Source organism: Nelumbo lutea, chromosome 6 (assembly GCF_056320005.1).
Source record: "Nelumbo lutea isolate HS-2025 chromosome 6, American lotus-T2T, whole genome shotgun sequence".
Taxonomy (NCBI): domain Eukaryota; kingdom Viridiplantae; phylum Streptophyta; class Magnoliopsida; order Proteales; family Nelumbonaceae; genus Nelumbo; species Nelumbo lutea.
In genome coordinates this window covers 1418367-1445188 of record NC_142689.1, presented here as the reverse complement: position 1 = coordinate 1445188, position 26822 = coordinate 1418367, and the positions used below count along the sequence as shown (strand labels likewise).

At 43.1% G+C, this 26822-nt stretch overlaps 1 protein-coding gene and 1 pseudogene across 2 annotated transcripts; one reads left to right on the top strand and one right to left on the bottom strand.

Moving 5' to 3' along the window:
- The first annotated feature begins 234 nt into the window (after positions 1–234).
- LOC148846747 (ethylene-responsive transcription factor RAP2-12-like) lies at positions 235–4372 on the top strand. Its single transcript, XM_088950908.1, has 3 exons — positions 235–1427; positions 3007–3921; positions 4068–4372. The coding sequence occupies exons 1-2, from the start codon at positions 1178–1180 to the stop codon at positions 3873–3875; spliced, it is 1119 nt and encodes a 372-aa protein (XP_088807034.1). The 5' UTR covers positions 235–1177; the 3' UTR covers positions 3876–3921; positions 4068–4372.
- Positions 4373–9744: 5372 nt separating this feature from the next.
- LOC148846746 (E3 ubiquitin-protein ligase RSL1-like) lies at positions 9745–25748 on the bottom strand (annotated as a pseudogene). The gene is made up of 3 exons (XR_016100692.1): positions 25094–25748; positions 12066–12202; positions 9745–10070 (listed from the first exon to the last, which is right to left on the bottom strand). The product of XR_016100692.1 is annotated as an E3 ubiquitin-protein ligase RSL1-like (transcript).
- Between the last annotated feature and the right edge of the window lie 1074 nt (positions 25749–26822).

The following is a 26822-nucleotide window of genomic DNA, read 5'->3' as shown; positions in this document are numbered from 1 at the left end:
AAAAAGCATTAATTCCCCTCTCGACTCTCGTTAATCAATCATAGAAAAAACGGGTTTGTTTATACGGAGCAAAATGGTCCAGTTGGCCAGAATGGTGACAGCAGACCGGAACTAGATGGACCATTCAGACCATCACAAGCCGGAAAATGGCTATATGGGGGATTAGCTTGCTGTTATTTCGAATATTCGTTTTCTCCATATATTTTATCCAAACATCCAGCGGTTGAGTTGAACCATTCATGGCATGATCTGCCGGCTGCCGGCTGCCGCAGTGCCTCTGCCCTCTGCCAGCCAGTGCCCGATCGAAAAATATAAATTCACGGTCAACATCCACTCTGTGTTTTCAAATTTCAACAACGAGTACGGGAATGGGGTCATCAAGCAAATATATTTCTTTCTTTTTCACCGAGCACTAGAAGTGGAGTCGAGTGCAACTGGGGACAAGAGTACAAGACGACAAGTCGAAGCCGGCCTACTGAATACTGATCTGGTTAGTATGTATGGGTTCGGGTTATGCTTCTCCGGCATGGTCCGGAACTCCGGATCATCATGATTCATTTCAAATTTTTGAATCAAAGCACAGGCGTAATTTAGTCTTAACAAAGGCCAAGTGGGTAGGACCGTAGGAGTTTTCGCTTAATTAAGCAAGCAACTGGCGCACTGCACTGCACACCAAAATGTAAAAGAAAAGCAATCAAAATCATAACACTTTAATTGAAAAGCTGTGTAATCCCCCACCAAACACACCCATGACCCATCTCAATTCTCTCAATCACCTAAACAAGTTGACGTCCAGCTCCAGCTCTAATTAACAACTTTTTGTAAGGGTAACTCGTAATTACGATTCTATAAGCTCCTCTCCTCTAACTCTCTAAGGTAAGGTTTAATATTCTGCGTTTTAGTGCCCAATTAAATTAAATAAAAAATTAAAAATCTGAAAAGCTCTCCATTATTTCTGCCTCTCAGAGTATAAAGTCTCTTCGTCTGTTTCTTTCCCCCTCTGTCTCTCCGTCTTAAAAACACACCAAACTCAACATTTCAATATCTTTCCTTGCCAACTTCACTTCAATTTCCCTTTTCTATACAAAACTTTCTTTCAGAGAATCTACACTCTTTCGCTTGCAATCCAATTCGTCTGGTAACCATCAGACGTGCGTTCTTGTTATAGAAAGCTAAGATGTGTGGAGGAGCTATAATCTCTGATTTCATCCCGACGAGTCGGACCCGGCGCGTCACAGCTGACTACCTGTGGCCGGACCTCAAGAATACCACTTCTGGGGGCTACTACTCAAAGCCCCGTAGATCGGAGATCGACGACCTCGAGGAGGATTTCGAGGCGGACTTTCAGGAGTTCAAGGACGAATCGGAGGAAGAAGAAGAAGATATTAAGCCCATTTTGTTAAACTCCAAACCTGGCCTCTCTCGAGGTACTAGACTCTATTTGTTCTCTTTTTCTGGGTAATTTCGGCTTTTGATCTTATTTTCTGTGAACTTTGAGATGGGTTTCCTGATTTTTTTTCGGTATCTCCTTATTGAGTTGTTTATTTGTCTAACATGGTAGATTTTCTTTGCTTGAATTTTCTTTCTGATATTCGCTGCTATTTTTGGACGAATTTACGAAATGGGCTTTCCCTTTGAGATTTTCTTGCTGAATTTATTTATGTATAGAAACAGGCGGTCTTTGCTTGGCCTATCCTTTTGATCATTTATTACCGATGTGGATTTTGGAGGATCTTTGATGGGCCTCCTCTTTCCTGGTTGATCTCTTATTCTTTTGGGTTTCTGTGTTTTCCCTGCAAAGCTTGGATTTTTATAACTGCTTCCTATTTTTTTTTTCCGCGTATTACTGGCTTAAATCTTCTGTACTAGTGCTTGCAGACGTCCAGCCCTGAAATGTTTGAATTTCTATTTAGAAAATTTTCTGTGGTGTTTCCTACTTACCTGGTTGTTCGTCAACAGTAGTCTTGCTTGCTTGGAATATTTTGATTTGATCTTATTTCTTGTCGAAACTTTTTTTTTTCTAAGATTTTAGAATTTTCTTTTCTTTTGAGTCGCCTTTTCTGCTTTAAAAATTTAGGAATCCTTTAAGGGAAAACCTTGGTTTCATCAGTCTTTCTATTGTTATAAATTTCTCCTATTTTCCTTTTCTGTTGTTAATTAACGTTGTTTGCATTTTTTTTTTCGCTCTGTTTCTCCTTTGGTGGAGAAACATTGTAAAGAAGGTAACGGATTGGAAATCAAGGAAACCTTTAGTTATTAGGAGCCGGACACGCATTTCTTAGCTCCTTGACTACTATTCTTCAGAATTAGATATTACCGATGGTATTATAACTTTATAAGAACTATGAACATTTTCACTGATCCAAGTCTTAGCTGAAGGTTATTTTTATATAAAAAACACTCAAATTGAATATGAATCTTTTTTTTAACGATCAGAACATAAGGATGATATTTTTCAGAAAGCATCCATTTATTTGATGGTTTTAGGTACCCAGTCAAGCTCTTTTAATGCATCCATTACTTGAAGTCTACCATATATAAGGATCAGTTTGATAGATCTTCCACTAATTGTCTGGGAACAAGCTATGCACTATCATACTTTTAGTAGTAGAAAGGCTACTGATTGTTGTCCTTGAGAGTTAATCATGCTAAACAAAAACATTTCAACGTGACTATGTATGATTCCATATGAATCCCATGCAACCATTGAAAAAATAATATAATCAAGAGAACAAGGATGTATCATTAGTGTTCTTTAAACTAAATTATCAATTTCTTCTGGTTACGTTTCTGCTTGAATTTTTCTTTCTTTCTTCAGTAGAAACAGAAGGGCAGAAGGAATTGATTTAGCCCCCTCCCCCAATAGACACACACCAGAAAAAAAGATCCCTAATATATGACTTGAAAGATTCGTTTTCCTATTGTATGTTGATGCTTGTGCTTCTATATTCTCCAAGTCGTGGTTGCATTTTAGTGATGCTAATTTTTTTTTTTTAATTACACAAGGTTCCACTACTGTAAAATCAGTAGAAGTCAGTGGTCCTGCTGAGAAATCTGCCAAGAGAAAGAGAAAGAATCAGTACAGGGGAATCCGGCAAAGGCCATGGGGAAAATGGGCAGCTGAAATCAGGGATCCTAGGAAGGGGGTCCGTGTCTGGCTTGGAACCTTCAACACTGCTGAAGAAGCTGCAAGGGCTTATGATGCTGAAGCACGGAGGATTCGAGGCAAGAAAGCCAAGGTGAATTTCCCTGAAGAGGCTCCCCAAACAGCTCAAAAGCATACCTCGAAGCCTAACCCTCAGAACGTACTCTCCAAGCCTAACTCGGTATCTGAGAAACACAGCTTCAATTTCACCAATAACCCAGATGCCAACTTCTATGATACCATGGGATTTGTAGAAGAGAAGACCTCAATTAAGGGATCTGGGTATATGAGTTCATTCCCTGTCATTGGAAACCCAGCCGAATTCAAACCGTTTGCCTTTAATTCAGATCAAGAGAGTAACTCGTTCAGCTGTTCTGATTTTAGTTGGGGAGATCAAGAGCCTAAGACTCCGGAAATTTCATCAGTTCTCTCAACTGCTATAGAAAGTGATGGGTCCGAGTTCCTTGAAGATGCTAACCCAAAGAAAAAGCTGAGGACAGGATCTGAGGGTGTGGCTTCTATAGAGGAGAGCACACCAAATACCCTGTCTGAAGAACTTTCAGCCTTTGAGTCCCAGATGAAGTTCCTTCAAATGCCATATCTTGAGGGGAGCTGGGATGCCTCAATTGATAGCCTCTTCAGCGGGGTGCCAACTCAAGATGCTGAAAATTCGATAGACCTCTGGAGCTTTGATGACCTTGTCCCACCAACGGTGGGAGGTTCTTACTGAGGGATCTTTGGCTCTGCTTGCCGGTTTTATGTAAATAAGAAGACATGTTAGTAAAATTCATTGCTCTGTAGCCTTTTGTTTTCCTATCAAATAAATGTTTACCTTCTCAGATTTGTTTTTTCTCCCATCTGAATGCCCATATTTATAATTCTGTTTGGAAAGAGGTACCTTCATTCTTTGTGTTTGTTGCAGGAATGGTTGTTGGGGATGAGATGGGTGAGCAAACGATTGGAAACTTGGAACGTCAATTCTACCAGGGATGGAGCGTTTTGCAGGCAGCTTTGGGTAAATGAAATCATATTTGTAGGTATTAGTTTTAGAGGTTTTGTGTCAAGTGTAATTTGGTTTCTGCTTCTGGGTACAATGGATCTGGTCTATTTAGTTTTGAACAGACTGTTATTAATTATGTGGTGATATACTGAAACCCGCATGATATTGGTGTTCCTTTCTTCCCATTTTCTTATCAACATCTACATAACTTGTTCTGTGTTGTGTCATGCATGTATTCTTTTTAGGTTGGTTTTGTATACTGCAATATCCATTGAGTTACTGCCAACTGATGATTTGCCTGCTCTTCTTGGTCAGGCAGGCTTCCTGCTTCCTGCTTCCTGGATTTAATTCTCTTCAGATTTTGGTGATGTAAATTTTGATTCTTCATCCCCTTTCCTTGACAAGTTTTGGTTTTGGGTTGTTAAATTAAACTGATTGAAGATGCTTTATCTCGCCCTCATTTCCTGGACATATCATCATCTGTCGACTGTTGTGCATGAGGCTTCAAGTCGTTTTTAGTATCGTCGCCCTTGAGTATTGTTCATCATTTAGACATTTACTGACTGCGTTGAGAGTTGAGGCTGAGCCGCTGAGGCTTCAATTTCAGGCAGTGTCCATGCGATAACATAAGGGATTAACTTGGGAAAGGTGTGCAAAGCACAGATAATGGATGGATGATAAGTTTTGGATCATATAGAATCTTATCTCGAATTACTCGGATGGGAGTGGATGTGTAATGTTGTTAGGCACATGCTCCACGTGGCAAATCCTGATTGGATCTTCCCCATGCGATGTTTGCCTAGAAGTTGATGGTGGGGCTTGCCACCTGGCGTTCGTATAGTGGATGGTTAGCGGACTAGAGTGGTGGGTCGTCGGTTCGGTTGTTGAAACTTGAAAGGTAGTTGAAAGCAGCAGCAAACATGTGCTACTGCTAGTCTGCTACTCAACCAGTTGGGAGAGGGGAACCGTCGAGGTGTTTTCTTAATTACGGGGTCCACCGCTTCTCGGGAGTGGCGATTTGTAGTTGGGTAGGTTTGGTTTGGAGCCTGCCTCTGCTCTGCTGTGCCTGAATCTGGCTGACGTGCGATGGCGTCATTCTTTCTCGGTCCTTGGTCCTTGGTCAGTTGGTCCGGTCCTACTCTGTTGCAGCAAATAACTGAAGTACTTTTTACCTTCGCCTTCTCTGTTTGGGTTGGGTTACTTGTTTTAATTAAGCCGTTTAGCGAGCGATTCCCCTGAACCTGAAGCCCGAATAACAAAATTCACCTTGTCCTCTACTTACTTATTCAGCAATGGTGGGTGGTTTAGTTAAGCCGTTAAGCAGTTCGGAAGTTTGTCTGAAGAACAAAAGGACAAACTCACAAAAACAAATAAATAGAAAGACAAAAAAAGTCGGAAACAATGCTGTCTGTGCACACCAGCCTAACCTAAGTATGAAGATGAATTCACAACTCACAAGAGAAAAAGAAAAGGCTAGTTTATACAAGCATTTGTCTTAAACAAGAGTAGTAAAGTTTTGGTTTACGTTGTAGACTACTACTTAGCCAAGTGCTGACTGCTTGTGCTTGGAATATAACATATGGAAATGGCATCCGTAGAAATCTTACTGCAATTTCGAGTCCATTTATTTATTTGCCACTCTCAACACAATTGCAAATTTGTAATCGTGAGTGAGCCCGAGGGAGAGGGTTTTCCACTTTTCCTTGCTTGGTGGGGTGGGAATGGGATGACATTGACAAGAAGAGTGAAAAGGGGCGGAATTTTTTAGTAGATGAATCATATAATAAAGGCTCCGTTTGGATGCAATGCAAATTCTGGTACAGCACAATTATGCATCTCGGGTTGGATTTGTGAGCATTTGGAAACATAGTAAAAAACACCTAAAATCAAAGTAAAATCGTAAACATGTCAGCATTTACATCGATTTTTTTCAAGTAAAAATCACACTCGAAGTTGATCTTGAGGGAAATAGGTGAAGGGTTTACTCTCATCCACTAGAATTCACAGCTATTTTTCCATTATCACTCTAAGCGTTCATTTGAGATATGAGCATCAAGTCGACGATCACTTCTAGGCAACGGAGATCTACTCAAGTGTTCGAGCATCCGAGCATCTGAGATCTGAGTTTCCGTTGTCGGAGATTTGAAGTATAGGAAACGGAGATCTGATCATCAAGTCATCAATGAGGTTTCTTGAAATACATGCTGATAACCTCACTCATTAGCCTATTTTGTGGACTTTGGTTTTTTGTTTTTCAGTTTGAGATTCTCTTTTCTGTTTTCATTTCTCAATACCATCTGTATTTTCTATAGATCTAGAAACCTTTTTCACCGTATCTTTTAGTTTAAGCTTTCCCCTGTTTTAAATTTCTAGGGTTCCTCTTTTAATTTCCTGTTCTTTGAATTATGGGGCTTATTTCAAAGTACTTTTGTGTTGTCTGTGATTCATGATTTCAGCTTAAGAAGGGTGAAGGGTTATTATACGAATAATAAATTGCAATATCACTATCGTCACTTTACATGTTCTTCAAAGCTAGGAAAGTTTGTAACCCCTTAATTTTGCCTCTGCATATTTCTGTACTGTAAATCCCAATCTCATTGACACTTCATTTGACTTGCTTAAATGCCATATTGTTTCTATTACAAATCAGGACCTCTAGTGTAGCATGATAATAATTTTTAATAATTGACTCTACCTTGACAAGGCAATTCAAATTGATCTCTCTGTTTCACAAGCAATTGAAACTACAGCGGATTATAGGATATTTGGGATACAATCGCCATAGAAAATAGTTTTGTAGTGTCTACTATTATTGTTTTTTTGTTCTTCTTTTTTCTTATATCTTTTCTTATATGGTGGTGCATATTTTAAAATGTATCTATAGTGTTCATATGAGCATAATTTTTTTTACGGATTTTATGTTGAGGTAAAAGTTATAGCTGAAATTCTTGTTTCCACAAGATTAAATGTAGCCAAAGGGGACAATATCCCTGGCCAATTAACCATATATCTAGATGAATATCTTTTCAATTGAAAATTTGTTCTCTTAATTTTCTTGCAATCCATCTTCTCCCTTGTGGAATGGTCCGAACGAAAGAACTCCGTTCTTGTAAAATTTCAGCTCTGATTCTTCTATGAATTCAGATTCATACTGTCAAATCAAAGAAAAAAAAATGAACATCAGAACTCCATTGTGCAAATCCTGGGAATTTATTCTTTTGCATGTTCAAATACTCCAAGGCTTTGTGGTAAAAAATGTTCCACAAGTGTTTCAATGATCAGATCACAGCATTAAATTCTGCCTCATATATTGGAAAATTATTCGGAACATTTTTAGCTTCTTCTGAAATAGGAAATTAGAGGCCTGTAAATTATTGCAAACATCATCATCATCATCATAGATAAACATATTAACATCATCATCATATATCCTACCCTGTAAAAGCAGGATCTGAACTTAAGGCCTAGAAAATAGTATATATGATGCAGTCAGTCCCCCTCATTACCAAGTCCTGAACTTACACGTGGCTCCCTAAACCATCAATCTTTAGGGGGGAGAGGGGGCTGAGGTTTTGGTGAACCTCTAGGAACATTGTAAAGTTTTGGGACTTCTCTGCACTTTCTCTTATCATGGCACTATCTTGTGGTTACCCATGGTTTTATATCTGGATTGGATGGTTAAAAAATAGTATGAAGTTTGGAGTAATTTGTAAAGCAATGTTCGTCTTAAGAACCAACCACACTTTTACTAGCTTGGATAAGAATCTTTACTTTTTAACTAAAATCATAGTGCAAAAATAAATTATGTTTAAATACCTAAAAAAAAAAAAAGAAATAAAAAGTGACTCCAAATTTAAGTAGGTACTATAAGTTGACAAGTCACAAACTTGCTCTACATTATTACCCCTTTGATTTCAGGTAAAATCAATTACTTTGAGCTAAGCCCCGTTCCTATTGCTCGATTTCAGTCATTCTCACGAACACCTCTCAACTCTTCACTTTCAACTCAAACTGCACCAATCTTTGGCTACCTTCCTCTAACCAGCCTACCAGAGTCTTGGATTCTCCTTCCACTAGCATGTTCCTCATGTTTAGCCCCTGATACTTTGCAAATGAGGATTGGTTATAGGCAACATCAAACAACATGATCTGATACTCTGATTAAATGTGTTCTAGATATGCACTTGGCTAATTCCCAACCCAGACCTCACAAAATATGATACGGGAATGGGAGGGTTTAACTGGGCTATAAGTGACTCAGGGATGCTTCCACTAAGATTGTTTTGACTCAAAATCCTTTTTTTTTTTAAGTATCTTTTATGGAATTAAGAATTTAAGATGCATTTAAGCTATGTTGGTTAAATTCTGCTACAAAGAGTCACTGTTCGAAGAGTGAGTTTTGAGCTAAAAATTGATTCTTTTTTTAAGCCTTTTTTTTACCTTGAAAGGATTCCTTATTAGAATGAATTTTGGGTGCTGAGTTTCAGTGGAATTAAGTAATTTTCTGTGGAATTTCAGTGAATTTTAGTGATTTTTTTTTTGTGGAATTTCAATGAATTTTAGTGATATTCATACAAGTTAGGATATAAGCTGGTCATTGAGCGACACAGGTCATTAGGCCAATGACCAGCTTAATATTTATTAAATGAGAATAAAAATTCGGTAAGGGAAGCCTTACTCCTACATCAGATGTTTACCTCAGACAGCATGTAAATAGTCAAAAGGTCATTTCTTTGCAATAGAAACATGTTGGGAGTAAAAAGTAGGTATTGACGCAACATTGGCTCATTGTGGGCTTCATGTGAGAAAGGCAGGTACTTAAACCAACATTGGCTTACTATTATTATTATTATTATTATTATATATAGGTTAAGTTTCCAAATGACAGGAAAAGCACACCGATTGTTTTGTATCTTGATGCCAAACATGAAGAGTGTAAATCGAACATGTAAAAACAAATTGGTTTGTATTTTCAAAACCAGTGGATATGTAAATTTACCCCCTTTCCAAACAGAGCCAAAGGTTTAGGCGGTAAGGTGATTCCATTTTCCAATTTCCGGTTGGTACCTTAAAAAAAAAAAAAAAAAAAAAGAATTCATTTGCGTAATGGGTTGGGACATGGGTGTTAGGAGAATGGCATTGTTGTGTACTTCTTGTCTTTAGCCAACGGCCAGCCAGATTTTGGTGGGACAAATATCCTCCGAAGTCCAAAATCCAAAATCCAGGCCACATGAGTTGGGCCTTGGGTGGGGGGGCCAATTCTGGATATCATATTTAGGCAAACATCACATGCAGAGTATTTGGTGTGGACCTCCAGCCTCCGCCGCTCAGGCTCCAGCTCCAGTCTCCAGCAGTAAAACAACAACGTATACACTATGTCACTGCTACGTGCTATTTTTTAATCTCTTGCCTATGCATAGCCATTACTCAGTTTTTTCTTCTTCTATTAACACATGTTGTTCACCCTATTATACGCAGCTGCATTTGGGCCCGCTTCAACCCTTCGATGATCCAGCCTCCATGTATGAAGTGGTATCGAATGCTTAAACATAGATGAATATGATCCTCATATCAACTACTGTCTACAGCACATTCAGTCTTTGTTCAGAAAGCACAAGTACAACTCATACATAATAACTAACTAAAAGGACAAATTTCATTTCCTACCCTGAACTATTATTACACTATAATTCTCCCTTTATTTTACGTTTTCAACTTCCAATATATGCGTATGCTTCTCTACATGACTACATCCACATTGAGTTGGTTATATATATATATATATGTCAATTATCTATTTACACTTGCACAAAAGGAGATGGATATGGCCTTGCAATTTCCAAAAACTAATACCCGCATTTGGAGCAGTAATGGTAGTTATGATTGTTTGGAGCTCCACACTTGTAACAAAAGGCAAATCCACACCTGTGACCATATATAAATCAGAGTAGGCATAATCAGGAATCATCATCATCTTCCAGCCAAAATTTGATAATTACATCCATAAACGTGAAAGAATTAATAAATAGTTTGAGAATTTTATTTAAGGGAAAATCTATGTTGCCAGAAAAACATCATACCGGAGAGGCTTTGACCAATCACAACTCTTTGAATTTTTTTGAAAAACCACCCGATTGGTTCCTATTTTTATGATGCTGGTTGATTGGTTGTAAGTTTTCCTGGTATCATGTCTTTCCAGCATGATAGTAGAACCCTTTATCTGAAAACATGAGTTAATATAGAATGCTTTTGATAGGAGACATGCTTCTTGGTAATATAGAAAGCAATGGAAAGACAGGATTTGTACAGCTAAGTCTAAATATTGGGAATAAAGGTTGTTGAGTAGAGTTAGAATTAATAATAAAACAGAATATCAAGCAGCTAGGTTGGAAAACGATGGCAAGAGAGGCTACATGTAACCTAATCCAAATGGTTGGGAGTAACGCTTGTTGAGCATAGTGAGAACTGATAAGCAGAATCTCAAGTTGCTTGCTTGGCAACTGTCCTAAGGTAAACAATTGAAATTCAATATTGAATTGTTAACAGAGAGAGAGAGAGAACATTCCACAAACAAAATAGTGATGGGCAATAAGTACAAAGAACAAATCAAGAATCAAGTTTGCACATACCTCATACTCAAAACAGCATTACAAATTGAGAGGAAAAAATTGAAAAACTTGCTGAGGACTCTTCAAACTGATAGAGAAAGGGAAACAGGCAAGATTTTTCCTTTTCCTTTCAAAACTCGGAAACAAGCAAAACTAGAAAGCATTTAGATGTATCATTGCATGATGTGCTACACACATGACCTACAAGAATAACGTACAAATTCATTTACAGAGTAGATCTTAGCAGTAATACACTAATACTAATGTCATAGTGATGTTAAAGAGCTTTTTTTTGGTGAAATAAAGAGTTGATTCAATTACAGAATCCATCACAATATTAGTATTAATAGTAAACCTGCTGACCTTCATTTTCCATTATGGCATGAAAGGGCTTGACTGTTCAAATTGGTTGACATTGTTGAGTAGTACTACTTAACAGTAACAATAAGACACTAAGAAACTTGCTAACATAACTGCATCCTGAAAACAAATGCAGGCATAGTTTTCAAGGCGCCAAGGTGAAACTAGGCAAAAGGGGGGCAACTTGCTGCCTAGTCGTCTAGGCGACGGATTTTTTTAAGTAAAAAACATATATCCTAGGGTAGTTCCCTAAGTTCCATAAACATATCTCCTTAATAAATATACATAATTTTCATAAGAAAAGTATAAACTTCATGTTAAAGTATAGAAAATCAACATATTCCAACATATTCATGAGAAGAAAAAGAAGAAAGAAAATTCAAAACATATAGGGGCTGAGCCCCTATTTTTGTTATAGGAAAATAAGAAAAAAAAAGGTGGAAGAAGAAAATGTGTTGATAAGACAACATTTTAAGTTCTTCCTTACTTATTGGTTCAGGTTTTGAAGTCTTGGAGAGTTCAATACGGCATGTATCAATGTTTGTGTTGATTAAGTCCTAACAAATAAGAAAATAATAAAATGAAATTAGTATATAAACACAAAATGGATATTTTAGTTTAATAATGTTTATTTTATAATTATAACCTCAAAAAATTAAAAACATAAAAGTGTTTTGTAACACACTGTTCAAAAATTCTTGGCGATTAGGCAAGGCGAGCTTCCAAGGGCGCTTTGTTGCCTAAGCATTGCCTTGACAAGTATGGCAGTAACTGAATGTCATTTATTGTTTGTCTAAGATAAATGAATCATAACTAAGTTTAGAGAGATATAATTGTTAAAAATATTAAGACTTGTAAATTTCAATGCATGGATCATTATGCACTAGTAGTAACCTTTAGGTACACATAAATTAACAGAATAATTCATAGAGATTAGGAGGGCTGGAGGTACCACTAGTACATAATGATCCCACCAAGCTGGGATCACATCCTGTCTTCAACTCCCCACTAGTACATAAGTTTAGGAAGATACTAGGGATATAATTTTGAAATAGGAGGTCCATAATGGTACAGTAAGAAAACCTGCAGCTGAAAGCAAAAAACCAAAGGTAAAGGTTTAGGCCATGTTTGGTTCAATTCTCATTTTTACCCAAGATGAAATTCTAAAATGGACAAGAATGAATAAAGAGAAAGCAGAATGAGAAAATATTGCTATGAACCAAACACTTTTATCCTAAAATGAATTCTTTTCAGACTGTCAAGTGTCCTATGTAGCTATTTTCATTCTTAAAAAAAAAAATGTGTAGGTATTTGATGGTGCGCAATCCGGCCGATCCTATCTGTCAACGACCTTGTCTCTGACTGGAGCAACGGGGAGCCTAAAACGGAGAAGATGAGGGAACTCCGGGGGGAACCCGTTGAGATTGCTCTGAAGCTCAAGTTAGCATTCTCTCAAAGGCAAGATAAAACCAGATGGCGCAAAGTTTTGCATACCTTGTTGTTGGGGGTAGGGGACCTTTTATAACCACTTCGCGCACTCACTCCGAGGCTTCTATCAGGTCGGGTATGATTACTTCTGTGTTTCTGCCAGTTCGAGTGTCATCCCTTTTGCTGGGACAGAACCGCCACTACTCCTTGTTGGAGCCTTCTCTATAACTGGAGATGGCGGTGGTAGGTGGCGGTGGCAGGTGGCCGTTTGAAGTGCGGCTGTCAAGCGTCAGATCCCAAGTCAGTCAGGTGCGCCGCCCCTGGATACAAACTTCCTCGGTGTCAGGCATAGTACGGTTGTTCAGTTTGGCGTCCTGGAGGCGAAGTCTGGAGTGGTGAGCGAGGTGTGTCCCGAACTGCCATAGAGCAGGCCAGTTCGGGTTACTGTCTTTTGAGTTTGGCTCGGGGCCTAAGGGAGAGTTCGGGCTCCTAGTAGGGAGTTCGGACCGCTGGTTCCTCCCCTTGGTGCTCTCGCCTTAGGCATGTTGTTGTGCCGAGCTGTTGCCTTTGCCACGTGTTGCATAATTACGAGGACGGGCCGAATCTTCCTTCATCAATTGCCCTGGCGCGGGGAGTTTCGCGAGGTGGTAAGTGGATTTGTCCCGTACTTTGAATCTTGATAGTGCGAGGTGCGTTGTCAGGGTTCTTTGGTTTTCTCGAGCACCCAAAAGGCGGGAGACATGCCTACCTTCTTACAAATGCTGACAGACGTGGTGGTGCGCGCTTATTTCGAATTTCAAAAAAGCGTGCCGTTGGGAGACGTGACAGCGGGTCTTTTCGATTTTGAAAAAATGCGCCGCTGCCGTTTGAAAGGCGAGGAGATGTGCGCTGGTCGTTCTGTCAGTTTTAGAAAGACGTGTGCGGCGTTTTGTCAATTTCAGAAAGACGTGCGCCGACGTTTCGTCAGTTTCAGAAAGACGTGCGCCAATCACGTCTCGGTCTCAGGGGACGTGCGGTCAGTGCGAATGGGGGCCGTCAGATTGGCTCTGATCTGCACTGTTGGTTCTCGATTACTGTTGGTATAAATAGTAGGGGACCCTAGTCGCTTCGTCACTTCTGTGTTTTGTTTCTTGAGCTCGCGTCCAGGTCTTTTAGCTCGCGTCAAGGCTTTTTAGTAAGCCTTCAAGGTTTTTTTGCTTGTTCCAGTTTCCGGAGTCAGTTCAGACCTTTTTTCGGGTGAGTACTTTCCTGGAATCCACCTTTTCTCCTTGATGTCTAGCTTGGATAGCTCAGATGGTTCTTCTAGTGGGTCTGATGCAGGTTCTACGGACCGAGTTGCATCCCCCGATGGCCTTAGTGAACCTGAGGTAGAACTTGAGGATGAGTTCGAACCCGTAGGCCGAGCCGCTTTGGGCAGTTTGGCGTCTACCTCTCGTTGAGGTTGGATGCTAGACAGGTTTGGTCCTTCGACCATGACGCTCGAGGGGATCCGATCCCTTATTACCTCTTACAATTTGCCTGGGGAGTACGCCTATTTCATTCCTTCAGGTAGCTTTCCTTGGGAATACGGTCCTGATGAGATCGTGATATTTCGGGAGCAGCTCGCTGCGGGGTTGTGACTGCCTTTCCACCCCTTCTTGTCGAGGTCATAAACCACTTCGGTGTTACCGTCAGCCAGCTTCACCCGAACTCTATTCGTAACTTGGTGGGGACAATCTCCCTTTTTTGCGAACAGGGCTTTCCTTTAGACTTGGAGATATTCTCCTCTATTTTAATGCTCAAGAGACAAGCGGGTCCTCTTCCCGAGAGTAGGCGGGCGTAATACCTGTCTCCTCGCCTGGGTTTTAAGCTCTTGCACGAACTTCCCAACAAGGTCCCAGCGTGGAAGCGGGACTACTTCGGGGTGCGAAGTGCACAAGGGTGGCCTTTTCAGACCGGGTGGGGGACGGCCACCCCTGACTCTAGTGTTACTCTTCATAAAGAGACGGTGAAGGGCCTCCGGCAATGGGCACGGTTAGGGCTAAAATGCCATCAGTACCTGATGGAGGCCAAGCTCATTCTTTCGTTTTTTTTTTATGCTGAACTCTTTTTTGCAGGTGTGATGGACTCAGAGAGGACTCGTGATGGGCACCTGTTCCAAGGTATGAAGAGGAGGAAGCGGGTCGCCAAGCGAACTCGTGCCAAGCTGCCCCAGGATGCGGAGCCTCATGTACCAGACAACACGTCGGAGTATCCACCCTAGGAGCCCGAGGTGGCTCCTTCAATGCAAGAAGCGATGGGGGCCCCTTATGCCGAGACTACTCACACGGGTGCCCCCGCCTACTCTAGTGCTCCCGCTTACTCTGGGTCCGCTTATACGCGAGCTGGGCCCTCAGGCTCGGGAGCTCAAGGGGAATTTAGGAGCATGCTATCGCCGAACTATGCACTACAGAAGAGTAGGGAGGCCACCTTCCCCGAGGAGATCGCAGTGTGGACCGATCTTCCCTTGAACCAGATCGCCTGTCGTGCCGCTACTCATGCTATGGTGGTGAACTCTTCTATTCATTAATTAGCAGCCCAGGTGGAGAGGAGCTCGAGGCAGGCGCGAGCTGCTGAAGAGGCTTTCTGTGCCGCCGAGGCGACTACCCGAGCTGCTGAGGCGGCTGCTCGCGCTGCTATGGCCAAGCAGGCGAGGTCTCAGAGGGATGCCGAGGCCATGGGGGTGGTTGTGAAGCATATGGCGGACCTGAGGCTGGATCTTCAGCATCAAGTCGAATACCTTCAGGAGGACATAAGGGAGAAAATGCAAATCTTTTCCCAGGGCATCGAAGATGCCAAGAAGAAGGCCATTGATGAGTACATCGCCTCGCCGTGCTTTGATGACCTGATGGTGGATTCGTATAGAAGGGGATTTAAACTGAGCCGGTGGATGATCCGGAACACCGATATCAGTGCCATATCCACTTCATGCATAACTCAGGAGATGGCCAATGCAACTGATGGAAAACCGGATTCCGAGGGCGAGGCAGGACCTTCGGGTGTCGTTGAAGTGCCTTCTGATGAGGAAGAAGTAGCTCAGGGCTTGTAATTTTTTTATCAAATTTACTCTTCCTTATCTTGTAATGGAATGGACTTTTCTTTTGGTTAAGTGTTGGTTGTTCTTTCTCCCGAAATGACATATTTGTCGAACTAATAATATGTCCGATCTGTTTCTTGTCAAGGTTATTGCACACGTGCGACCTGTTTTGGTGTTTAATACTTAGTCTCTGCTTCGCCTGAGTCTTTTGGCTGACTTTTCTTTGCTTGCCTATAACGAGGTTCCTCTGTTAGCTTGGCATCCTGGATTTTAGGCTCGTAGCGATTTTGTCCACTTCGCTTGGCGGTCTATAGGTAGTATCACCTTAAGTTGACGATGTTCCACGCTCGGGGAACTTGTTTGCCTTCTAAGGTTTCGAGCTCGTATGCCCCTTCGAGCGCTCTCTTTACTCTGTAGGGCCCTTCCCAATCCAAGTTTGCCCACCCCGGGTTCGAGCACCATAATCTTACGGAGAACCAGGTCGCCGACTCGGAAGCTCCGCTTCTTTACTCTGGCGTTGTAGTATCGAGCTACTTGCTGCTGGTAGGTCGCTACCCGGATGTGCTCGAGGTATCTTACCTCGTCCAGTAGGTCGAGGTTGGTACGTAACTCGTCTCCGTTTGTCTGATCATCATATGCTTCCAGTCACAGTGTAGGTACTTCGATTTCCGCTGGGATTACCACTTCGGTGCCATAGGTGAGGTTAAAGGGGGTCTCTCCCATGGCGGTTTTTTTTGTAGTTCGGTGAGCCCATAGGACACTTGGTAGCTCGTCCGCCCACAATCCTTTAGCTCGGTCTAGTCGTGCCTCCAGTCCACGAAGGATGGCTCTGTTCATTACTTCTGTCTGGCCGTTTGTCTGTGGGTGTGCGATTGATGTGAAGTTCTGATGAATTCCCATATTCTGGCACCATTCTTGGAATTTGATATCCTCGAACTGTTTGCCGTTTTCAGAGATCAATACCCGAGGTAGCCCGAAGCGACATACTATGCTCTTCCAAAAGAAGTTTTGTATGTTTCGGGCTGTAACTGTTGCCAAAGGTTCAACTTCTATCCATTTTGTGAAGTAATCTACTGCCACCACCAGGAACTTTCTCCCACCTGTTGCTGGCGGGAACGACCCCAGGAGGTCGATGCCCCATTGCGTAAAGGGCCATGGGCTTGTGAGGTATTTGAGGTTGGAAGCAGGCCGATGGTGGATGTTGGCATGCTTCTGACACTTGTCGCATTTTTTGACGAGCTCGACAGCTTCTGTCTTCATCGTTGGCCAGTAGTATCCTTGTCGAAGTGCCTTTGGGCGAGGGCTCTGCCCCCCAGGTGTCCGCCGTACAGACCTTCATGAGTGTCGCGGAGTAAAGCTCATCTTTGGCAGGTCGCAGGCAACGCAAGTAAGGGAGCGGGTAGGATCGTCGGTACAACAGTTTGTCTATTATGACGTATTTGGCTGCCTGGCGCTGCACCCTCTTGGCTGCACTACGGTCCGCAAGGAGGGTTCCATCTAGCAAGAAGCTCGCGAGTGGGTCGATCCAGCTCGACTCTACTTCAAGGACGAGAGCGACCTCCTCTGCCCCACCGAGAATGCTCGGTTGAGGTAAGTCCTCTATGTACACAGTTCTCATGGTGTTGTGACTCGTGCTGGCTAACCGGGACAGGGCGTCGGCCTCAGTGTTTTCTGACCTCGGGATTTGCTTGATGAAGTGTGACTAGAAGTTGAGCAGAGCCTCTTTTACTTTTGCCAAGTATGCGGTCATAGAGAGCTCGCATGCTTCGTACTCACCCGTAACCTGGTTGACCACGAGCTGGGAATCACTACAGATGACTACGTGCTTTGCTCTTACCTTTTGCGCTAGGTTCAGCCCGGCTATTAGTGCCTCGTACTCTGCCTCGTTGTTGGATGCCGCAAACTCAAAGCGTAGTGCGTATTCCAATTTTGTGCCACCCTGGCCGCATAGGACTATTCTAGCCCCGTTGCCCTGCTGGTTCGATGAGTTATCTACGTGAAGGATCCAGGGCTCCTCATCTCAGTTCGCGCTTGGCCTAACCAGGAGAGATGCCACACTGGCTGCTACTTCACGGGGTTCAGACTCTATTGGCTCGGGAGCTCCGGGTTCACCCAAACTAGGGATTTCGGGCTTAACCGGCCGAGGAGCTTCGAGGCCGAATGTGCACTCGGCGATAAAGTCTGCTAAGGCTTGGACCTTAATGGCAGTTCGTGGCTTGTACTGGAGGTCGTACTCGCTGAGCTCAAAGGCCCACTTCATCAGCCGACCGGAAACCTTGGGCTTGAGTAAGACTTGTCTCAGAGGTTTGTTAGTCAAGATGACGACAGTGTGAGCCTTGAAATACGGGTGGAGTTTCTGAGCTGCAATTACCAGTGCATATGCTAGCTTTTCTATCTGCGGGTATCTCGTCTCTGCTCCCTACAGAATTTTACTAACATAATAGACGGGCCGTTGGACCCAATCTACTTCTTTTACAAATACTGAACTGACCACCTCATCGCTTGCCGACAGGTATAGTTCTAAGACCTCCCCCTCCTCGGGACTGGCTAAGGTTGGCATAGTAGCGAGGTAGGTCTTTAGCTCGTCGAACGCGAGTTGGCAATCTCGGGTCCATTCGAACCCTTTGCCTTTGATTGCCTTAAAGAAAGGCAGACAGCGGTTTGCCGATTTGGACATGAAGCGGCTGAGGGCAGCTATGCGGCCATTTAGCCTCTGAACCTCTTTTACTTTTCGGGGTGGTCTCATATCTAGGATGGCCTTTATTTTGTCTGGGTTGGCCTCAATACCATGCTGGTTGACAATGTACCCTAGGAACTTACCCGATGTGACACCGAAGACACTTGTTTGGGTTCAGTTTCATGCTAAACTGACGCAGAATTTTGAAGACAGAATCTAAGTCTTTTATTAATTCCTGTGAGAACTGCATCTTGACGACCATGTCGTCTACATAACATTTTATTTCCATGCCAATTAAGGGCCGAAAAAGCTTAACTCCGTTATGAAGCTAGTTTTTTCCTCATCGGATTGGTCCATCCTGATTTGGTTGTAGCCTGAGTAGGCATCCAAGAAGCTTAGCAGCTCATGTCCCGAGGTCGCGTCCAATAGGTGGTCAATTCGGGGGAGGGGGAAGCAGTCTTTTGGGCAAGCTTAGTTCAGGTTGGTGTAGTCAACGCACATGCGCCACTTGCTATTTGCCTTTTTCACCAGCACTAGGTTGGCTACCCAGCTCGGGTAATGAACTTCCCTTATGAAGTCCGCTTCGAGGAGCTTTTCGACCTCCTCGTCGACCGCCCTCCATCGCTCCGGGGCTAAATTGTGTTTCTTCTGTCTAAGGGGTTTGACTACAGGGTTAGTGTTAAGTTTGTGAGTTATAAGGCCAGGGTCAATACTGGGCATATCGGTCGCGGACCATGCAAAAATATCTAAATTTTGAAGTAAGAAACTCACAAGTTCAGTTCGTAGAGGCTCTTTGACGGAAGCACTGATCTGTAGTCGAGATCGGGATCGTGACCGTTTCCTCTATGGGCGAAGCTCGTTCCTCGCCCTACTCCGTAGGCCGCTCCGGTTTGAGGTCGTCGACTGCCTTGGTTTTTCCCTTCAGTGCGGCAACATAACACTTGCATGACTCAAGCTGGTCGCCCCGCGCTACCCCCACACCGAAGTCCGTGGGGAACTTCATTGCCAGATAGTAGGTGGAGACCACTCACCGTAGAATATGCATAATTGGCCGCCCTATTATGGCATTGTATGGGGAGGGGGTCACAACCACCAGGAAATCGTGGATGAGTCTGACCGCGCAAGGCCATGTGCCGACTTCCACAGGTACTGTTATCTTTCCGAGGGGCCTAACTTCCTCTCCACTAAAGCCCTCCAGAGGAGTGTTTGTCGGCTTCAACTTGCTTTTCTGCAACTGTAGCTGGTCAAACGCCGACTTGAATAGGATGTCCACCGAACTACCTGAGTCCACAAGTACACGTCGGACTTTGAAGTCGTTGATCCTTAGTTTTATGATGAGCGCGTCATCGTGGGGATAGTGAACACCTCACGCGTCGTCTTCTGTGAAAAAGATCGGTTCTTCTGTCTTCGGCCTCTTTGGAGGGTTCTGTTCTTCTCGGGCTGCCTCACGAACTGACATCCATGTTGATGCCGAAGTGCACCCTGCTACCACCGAACCACCCACTATCACATGGATGGTTCCCCGAACTGGCCTCTCTTTTGGAGGCGGTCGCTGCAAGGCTTCGGTCGGTCTGCTATTGGATTCGGGGGCATCCTTTCCGTGCTCCTCTTGCCGACCTGCCTTATTATCATTATCATTTTGTATAAAATTTTTCAAGTATCCACGACGGATGAGTCCCTCTATTTCGTCCCGGAGATTATTACACCATTCGGTACTATGACCGTAATCTCTATGAAAACTACAATATATATTTTTATTTCTCTCGTTTGGATTACTCTTTAGGCGAGGTGGCCACTTTACGTAGGGAGCGTCCTTGATCGTCATCAAGATCTCGGTCCGCCTTTGTTCAACGGCATGTAATCCGTCCGAACTGCTAAGGGAGCTCGGGGCGGCTGGTTTGGCTTCGCCTCCTGCGCCTGGTTTCTTCTGTCGCTTGGGTTGGAGGGCTCGCCTTCTCTTTTTCTTTTCTCGACCCCGCCTTCGGTTCCTTGGTTGATTTCTTCCTCTGTTCTCATGAACTTGTCTACGAGCTTGAGAAAATCGGCCACGGTTGCGGGATGGCTGGCCACCATGTGCCATTTGAACTCCTTGTGCATTACCCCTCTCTTGGCCGTCGTGAGCTGTGCTGCGGGGTCTAATCGTGGTATCTGCAAGCATGCTTCATTGAACTGCTTGATGTAGCTTCGGATGGATTCTCCTTCCCTTTGGACTACCCCAAAGATGCTTTCCTCGTTATGGGGCACCGCTTGCTGGTAACAAAGTGTGCAATGAAGACCTGCACGAACTGGGCCCAGCTTCTTATTGACCCGGTGCTAGGTTCCGGTACCAGGTGCGGGCCACCCCCCTGAAGGTGGTGGTGAAGGCCACGCACATGCATGATTCGCTGGCCCTAGTGAGGTGCATTTGGGATTGGAAAGCATCGACGTGGTCGTTGGGGTCAAAGGACCCATCATACTTGTCCAAGGGTGGGAGCTTGAAATCTCTGGGCATGGGGACTGCCAGGAGTTCTAATGCGATGGGGGAAGGAACTGAGAGAATTGGAGCAGCTTTTACCTCGTCTGAGCTTGTCTCTTTCTTTCCTTTGAGCTCGGGCAGGACACGGGTGGCAGTTCAGCGACTTCGTCTGCGCCTTCGTTGAGCAGGCCTGGTACTGGCACTGCTGGCCTCTGTGTTGCCGAGCTCGATGGGCCCGGAATGTTGGAATGCTGCTAGGGCACTGAACCGGTTCTCCGTGACCGGGAACTCAGGCTTGGAGCACCGAAGTGCTGACTTTGTGGGCGAGGTTCTCGACCCACCTGCAAGCTGCAAGGCGGGGGTAATTTTTCTTTCCTTTCGGCCTGGGGATGAGGCCTAACTATTAGGGGGTTCTAGAGTTGGGAAGCTTCTCCTCGGTGAGGGTGTCCACCTTGAGGGGAGGCCTTAACCGGCTTCGGGACAGGGTGCTGAGGTGGAAGCAGTGACTGGTCCAGGGGTAGCTGAGGGAACTGCTACTGATAATGGTGTTGGGAGAGGTGGTGTAATACCTGGTGCTGTTGTAGTTGATGCTGTTGGAATTGTTGCATTTGACCTTGCATTGCCCGCATGCATTGCATTAGGTCGTCCAGCTGGTTCTGGCGGGTCGCCAGAGGGACAGTAGTTGATTCAGCGAAAGTTGCTTCGATAGGGAGTGGAAGAGGGACGTTCAAGGCAGGAAGGTTTAGGGGCACCACTGCTTGTGGCGCACACAAGTTGGGGATCCCATCCACCGGGAGGGGGATGGTGAACTATCCGATGCACACCACTAGGACTTGGAGTTGTTCCCCGGTGGTGTTTGTTTCTGTGCCACGTCCTGCATTGCTGGAAGAAGCCATGGGTGTTGGGAGTTTTTCGGAAGAAGAGGAGGTTACGAAAATTTTAGAGGGATGCTTTTAGAAACGTTCCCACAGAGGGCGCCAATTGATGGTGCGCAATCTGGCCGGTCCTATCTATCAACGACCTTGCCTCTGACTGGAGCAACGGGGAGCTTGAAATGGAATAGATGAGGGAACTCTGGGGGGAACCCGGTGAGATTGCTCCGAAGCTCAAGTTAGTATTCTCTCAAAGGCAAGATAAAACCAGATGGCGCAAAGTTTTGCATACCTTGTTGTTGGGGGTAGGGGGCCTTTTATAACCACTTCGCGCACTCACTCCGAGGCTTCTGTCAAGTCGGGTATGATTACTTCTGTGTTTCTGCCAATTCGGGTGTCATCCCTTCTACTGGGACAAAACCGCCATTTCTCCTTGTCGGAGTCGTCTCTGTAACTAGAGATGGCTGTGGTAGGTGGCCTTTTATAACCACTTCGCGCACTCACTCCGAGGCTTCTGTCAAGTCGGGTATGATTACTTCTGTGTTTCTGCCAATTCGGGTGTCATCCCTTCTACTGGGACAGAACCGCCACTTCTCCTTGTCGGAGTCGTCTCTGTAACTAGAGATGGCTGTGGTAGGTGGCGGTGACAGGTGGTCGTTTGAAGTGCGGCTGTCAAGCGTCATATCCCAAGTCAGTCAGGTGCGCCGCCCCTGGATACAAACTTCCTCAGTGTCAGGCACGGTACGGTTGTTCAGTTTGGCATCCTGGAGGTGAAGTGCTGGAGTGGTGAGCGAGGTGAAGTCTTGAGCTCGGAGGTGTGTCCCGAACTGCCATAAGACAGGCCAGTTCGGAGAGGTGTGTCCCGAACTGCCATAGGGCAGGCCAGTTCGGGTTACTGTCTTTTGAGTTTGGCTCGGGGCCTAAGGAAGAGTTTGGGCTCCTAATAGGGAGTTCGGGCTGCTGGTAGGGAGTTTGGACCGCTGGTTCCTCCCCTTGGTGCTCTCGCCTTAGGCGTGCTGTTGTGCCGAGCTGTTGCCTTTGCCACGTGTTGCATAATTACGAGGTCGGGCCAAATCTTCCTTCATCAGTATTCATAAACTGCTAGCCTACGTCTCCAAAACTGTTGGCATAGATGTTTACCGGTGGTGGCCAACAGTTTATATTTACCAGTTGGCATAGATGTTTTGTAAAAAATGCTTTTATAAAAGTTCTTTCATAAAAATACAAAAGTACATTCATAAAAGTGCTTTAATAAAAGTGTTTTTGTAAAAGTGCTTTCATGTAAAAATACTTTTATAAAAGTGCATTCCTAAAAGTGCTTTCTCAAAAGTAAACATCTATGGCTGCAGTTTTGAAGGCAAAGTTTCCTCAAATATTGAAAATGAGCAAGATGGGGCATGATTATTTTTCATTTTGTAGGCTACTCAATTTTTGTGCTATGGGGCTGATTTTTCATTTTAAAAAGAATGTGGCCTATGGCAAGAACTTTATAACCAAACACTCTAATATTATTCATTCTTTCCTAGAATGAGTATAAATTAAAAGAATGAAGCCCGGAGCAGTGAACCAAACATTGCGTTATAAAGCACCTAAACTTTTTTTTTCCTCTCCAGCATTAGTGATTCCATGCAGTAAAATAATAAATCAATGGAGTACTTCTTTTGGAAATAACAAGATTAAATTGTTCAGAAGGAAACAAATTAATATTAATAGATCCATTTACATGATATACAAATAAATTTCCACAAACAAAATATTAATGCGATATAAATACAGGATATTAAATCTATATTCCATCTTTTAACTATATTTTGTATGGACACTGGAAACATATTATATTGTGTAATTTAAAGGGAGAAAATTTGAGAAAGAGTGTGACATGGAAAGTCAGGATTCCCTTAAGGAAAGAAGGCTTCTAATCTACAGACTTTTTCCACTTAGATTCAAAACCTTTAAACATTTGCATTTTGAGGGGAAACGCCAACACATAGTTCTTTTGTGGATACCATGGGTTGGCCTTATAGTTCTTTTGTGGCAGCACAGTTGCAATTAACAAGGTTCTGCACTTTTTTTTTTCTCATCAGTATAGCAAGGTTCTGCATATTCCTCTCTTCACCCACTGTTCATGGGATCAAGTTTCAATTCAACAATGATGGGGTATTCTTATGGAGCTATTTTGAGGAACCACGATGGAAATTTTTTTGTTGGTGATTTCCATCCTAGTAAAGCAATCAGTCCAATCCAATCAGAAGCCTTGGCAATATTAGAAGGGTTGAAAGTAGTTGTAGACTCTAGAATCATTGTGGAATGTGATTGCAAGATTCTCATTGATTGTAGTTAAATGAAGATTGCATCCCCACTAAAGAAGTCTTCTTTCTGTTAAAGGATGTAAAAATAGGGGTGGATTCGAGCCGAGCCGAGCCGAGCCGAGTCGAATAGTACGAGGTTCGAGCTCAGCTCGAGACTGTTCTACAAGGCTCGAATTCAAGTTCGAGTTCAAGCTCGGTTCGAGCCAAAACCTTGAGCTCAGCTCGGCTCGAGTAAAAAATTCAAAAGTTCGAGCTCGGCTTGGCTCAAGCTCGATTTTGAGAAAAATTATTTTATAAAAATAACAAAAAATATATACAAAAATATTTTTTATTTGATTTTTTAAAAAATAAGAATTATAATAATAAATAATTATAATATTTTTATTATATATATTCGAGCCGGCTCATAAACCAAGCTCCAGTAGACTCGAGCTCAGCTCGTTTCATAATCGAGCCAGTGAATTGGGAAGAAATTGAAACTTCAAAGAGGGAAGAAAGGAAGAAATTTTCTAAAAGCAATTGCATGGGTTATGAACAAGGAAAAAACTGCACAAAGGATAACAAAAAATAACAACAATATGAACCACAAAAACTAATAATTTTGCAGAAGAAACAGAGGAGAATATTGGAACTAAAATAAAAACCTCGGTTCCTTATTCATCTTGTTCATCAGTGAATGACAAAGAACCTTAAAACCATATGCAATATTTGGAAATATATGTAACATACATAGACGCATACTAAATACCACGGAGTACAACAATAGGAATGATAAAAACAAACCGAATTTGCAAAGGAAAGCAGGAGGAAAATGTTGGAGCTAAACAAAAAACCAGTCTCATATTGAAATTGTTGAACCGTCAATAACAGAGAATCCTTAAATCATGAGCTAATATATAACAACAATTAAGAAACAGATTTACAAAAACACTGAAGTTACAACCAAGTATGAAATTGTACAAACCTTTTAAAGATAATAACAACAAAACCAATTAAGAATAAATCCAGTAGAACTTGGAAATGGAAACAGAGAAAAAACGTTGACACTAAACCGAAAACCCAGCCCGGTCCCTTTGTTCACATCGTTCATCAATAAGCAGTTCAATTTATAAGAGAAGCCAACAAAGGTTTTAAAGACACAAATGACTAAACAAAAGAAATCTAAATAAGCTCGAACAGGATACCTGCATTTTATATAGAAGCAACCCTCCGACTTCTCTACATAGAACCTGCACATGGGGCATCTCTGCCATTTCCTCTTCTCAGCAAGCTTCATCACCATGATATCTTCCGACCCTCTCTCATCCTCATTTAATTTCTGAAAGTTCTCGCAACTGATCCCAGAGTGCCATGGAACCCTGCATTGAGAACAAAACAATCTCCGACAATTCGGGCATTCCGATTCTCTGACGACCACCCCTCCATCATCTATTAAAAGTGCGGAGCAGTCCTTGAAGGGGCAGTAGAACCTTTGAGATCCAATAATTAAGTTTTCACAGAGAGCGTTCTCCCACCGATCAAACACCTACGGAGGGAGGATCAAATGACAAAACTCGGGTTCCAACACCGCGTTACAAGTGGGTTCAGGACAATGGATGGACGTTACGTTCTCTTGGAGCTTTGAAGCCACGTAATGCAGTCCCAACAGTAAGCATGGGTGCAACCTTTAATGCAGAACGACTGATTAAGTGACTTGGATTCAACGCAGATGTCGCAGATGAAGGTTGTGGGCTTCTGGGAATTGGAAGATTGTCCAATTCGTTTACAGAAGGACTGGTAAAGGGCCTCTTCCGAACGGGCGTGGTGGTATTTGGTGGTGGTGGTGGTGGTACTACTTGTATTGGTTCATCATCTTCTTCGTCCGAGAGGTCTATGACATGTTTGGTTTGGAGGACGGAAGCGAGTATTGCTTGATGAAGATCTCTTTCTTCAGAGTATTGCTCGACGAGGACGGGGTCGGTTCTATTTCTTCCTCTGCATGAGATGGGGGTGTAGCCATGGTCGTTTTCTAGGTCAAGTATCTCCATCGTACTCCCAACATCATCATCTCCCATTCTTCTCCCTTCAATCACTCGCCAGCGAAGAAAAAGAGGCGCGATGTAAACCCAAGGGCCTAAACCCTATTTTTCAGTTTTCTGAAAGCCTTTTTTTAAATAACCGGGTGGGTAAGCTTCTCTTCTCCTCTCTTTTACTTTGCTTTGTTGTTTGTCATGTTACTAATTACTATGGTCTGAGATTTGGAGGTGTCTACTTTGTTTTTTCTTGTCACTGTTTTAAAAAGCGATCCGGAACTGGAATTGTTCTCGCCCCCGGCTTTAGAGGGTCAATGGCTTATTTTGATAAAAATAAAAAATAAAAAGAATTAAAATATAAATTGGCTAAAAACTGTTAAACAGGTTGATAGTTCGATTACCCGGATTAATAAGTTGTTGACGAAGGATTAAAGTTTGGGATAAAAAAGAACCAATTGTCTAAACGGTACGGTTTCTGGATGGAATGATCTGACCGTCCAGGTGACGGTCAACAACAGTTCAAACACATTGGTTGTTATTATCATCTGAGCTTCAGCGGTGTTTTCGGGGTTGTACTTTGTTAAATATTTGGTTTTAGGGCTTGTGTTTTGTCACCTTTAGTGGGACTCTCTCTCCCTAGCTGGCGTTTTCTTCCCTTAGGTGGGGTCTTTAGGGGTTGTCTTTGCTTGCGCGCACGGAATCGATAAGAAGATTGGTTTTTAGAGGAGTTTTTGTAAAACTGTTGTTTGATCCCAAGTTTCGGGTTTAGGTTTTTGTTTATTTCCTGTTATGGTGGCAAAGGTTTGGAAGAGAATAGATAGTTTGACAGAAGTTAAAGAAAGAGGTGTTCTGAGAATAGACAATGGAAGAACACGGGGGGAATTGGCTTGGGGAATCGGGG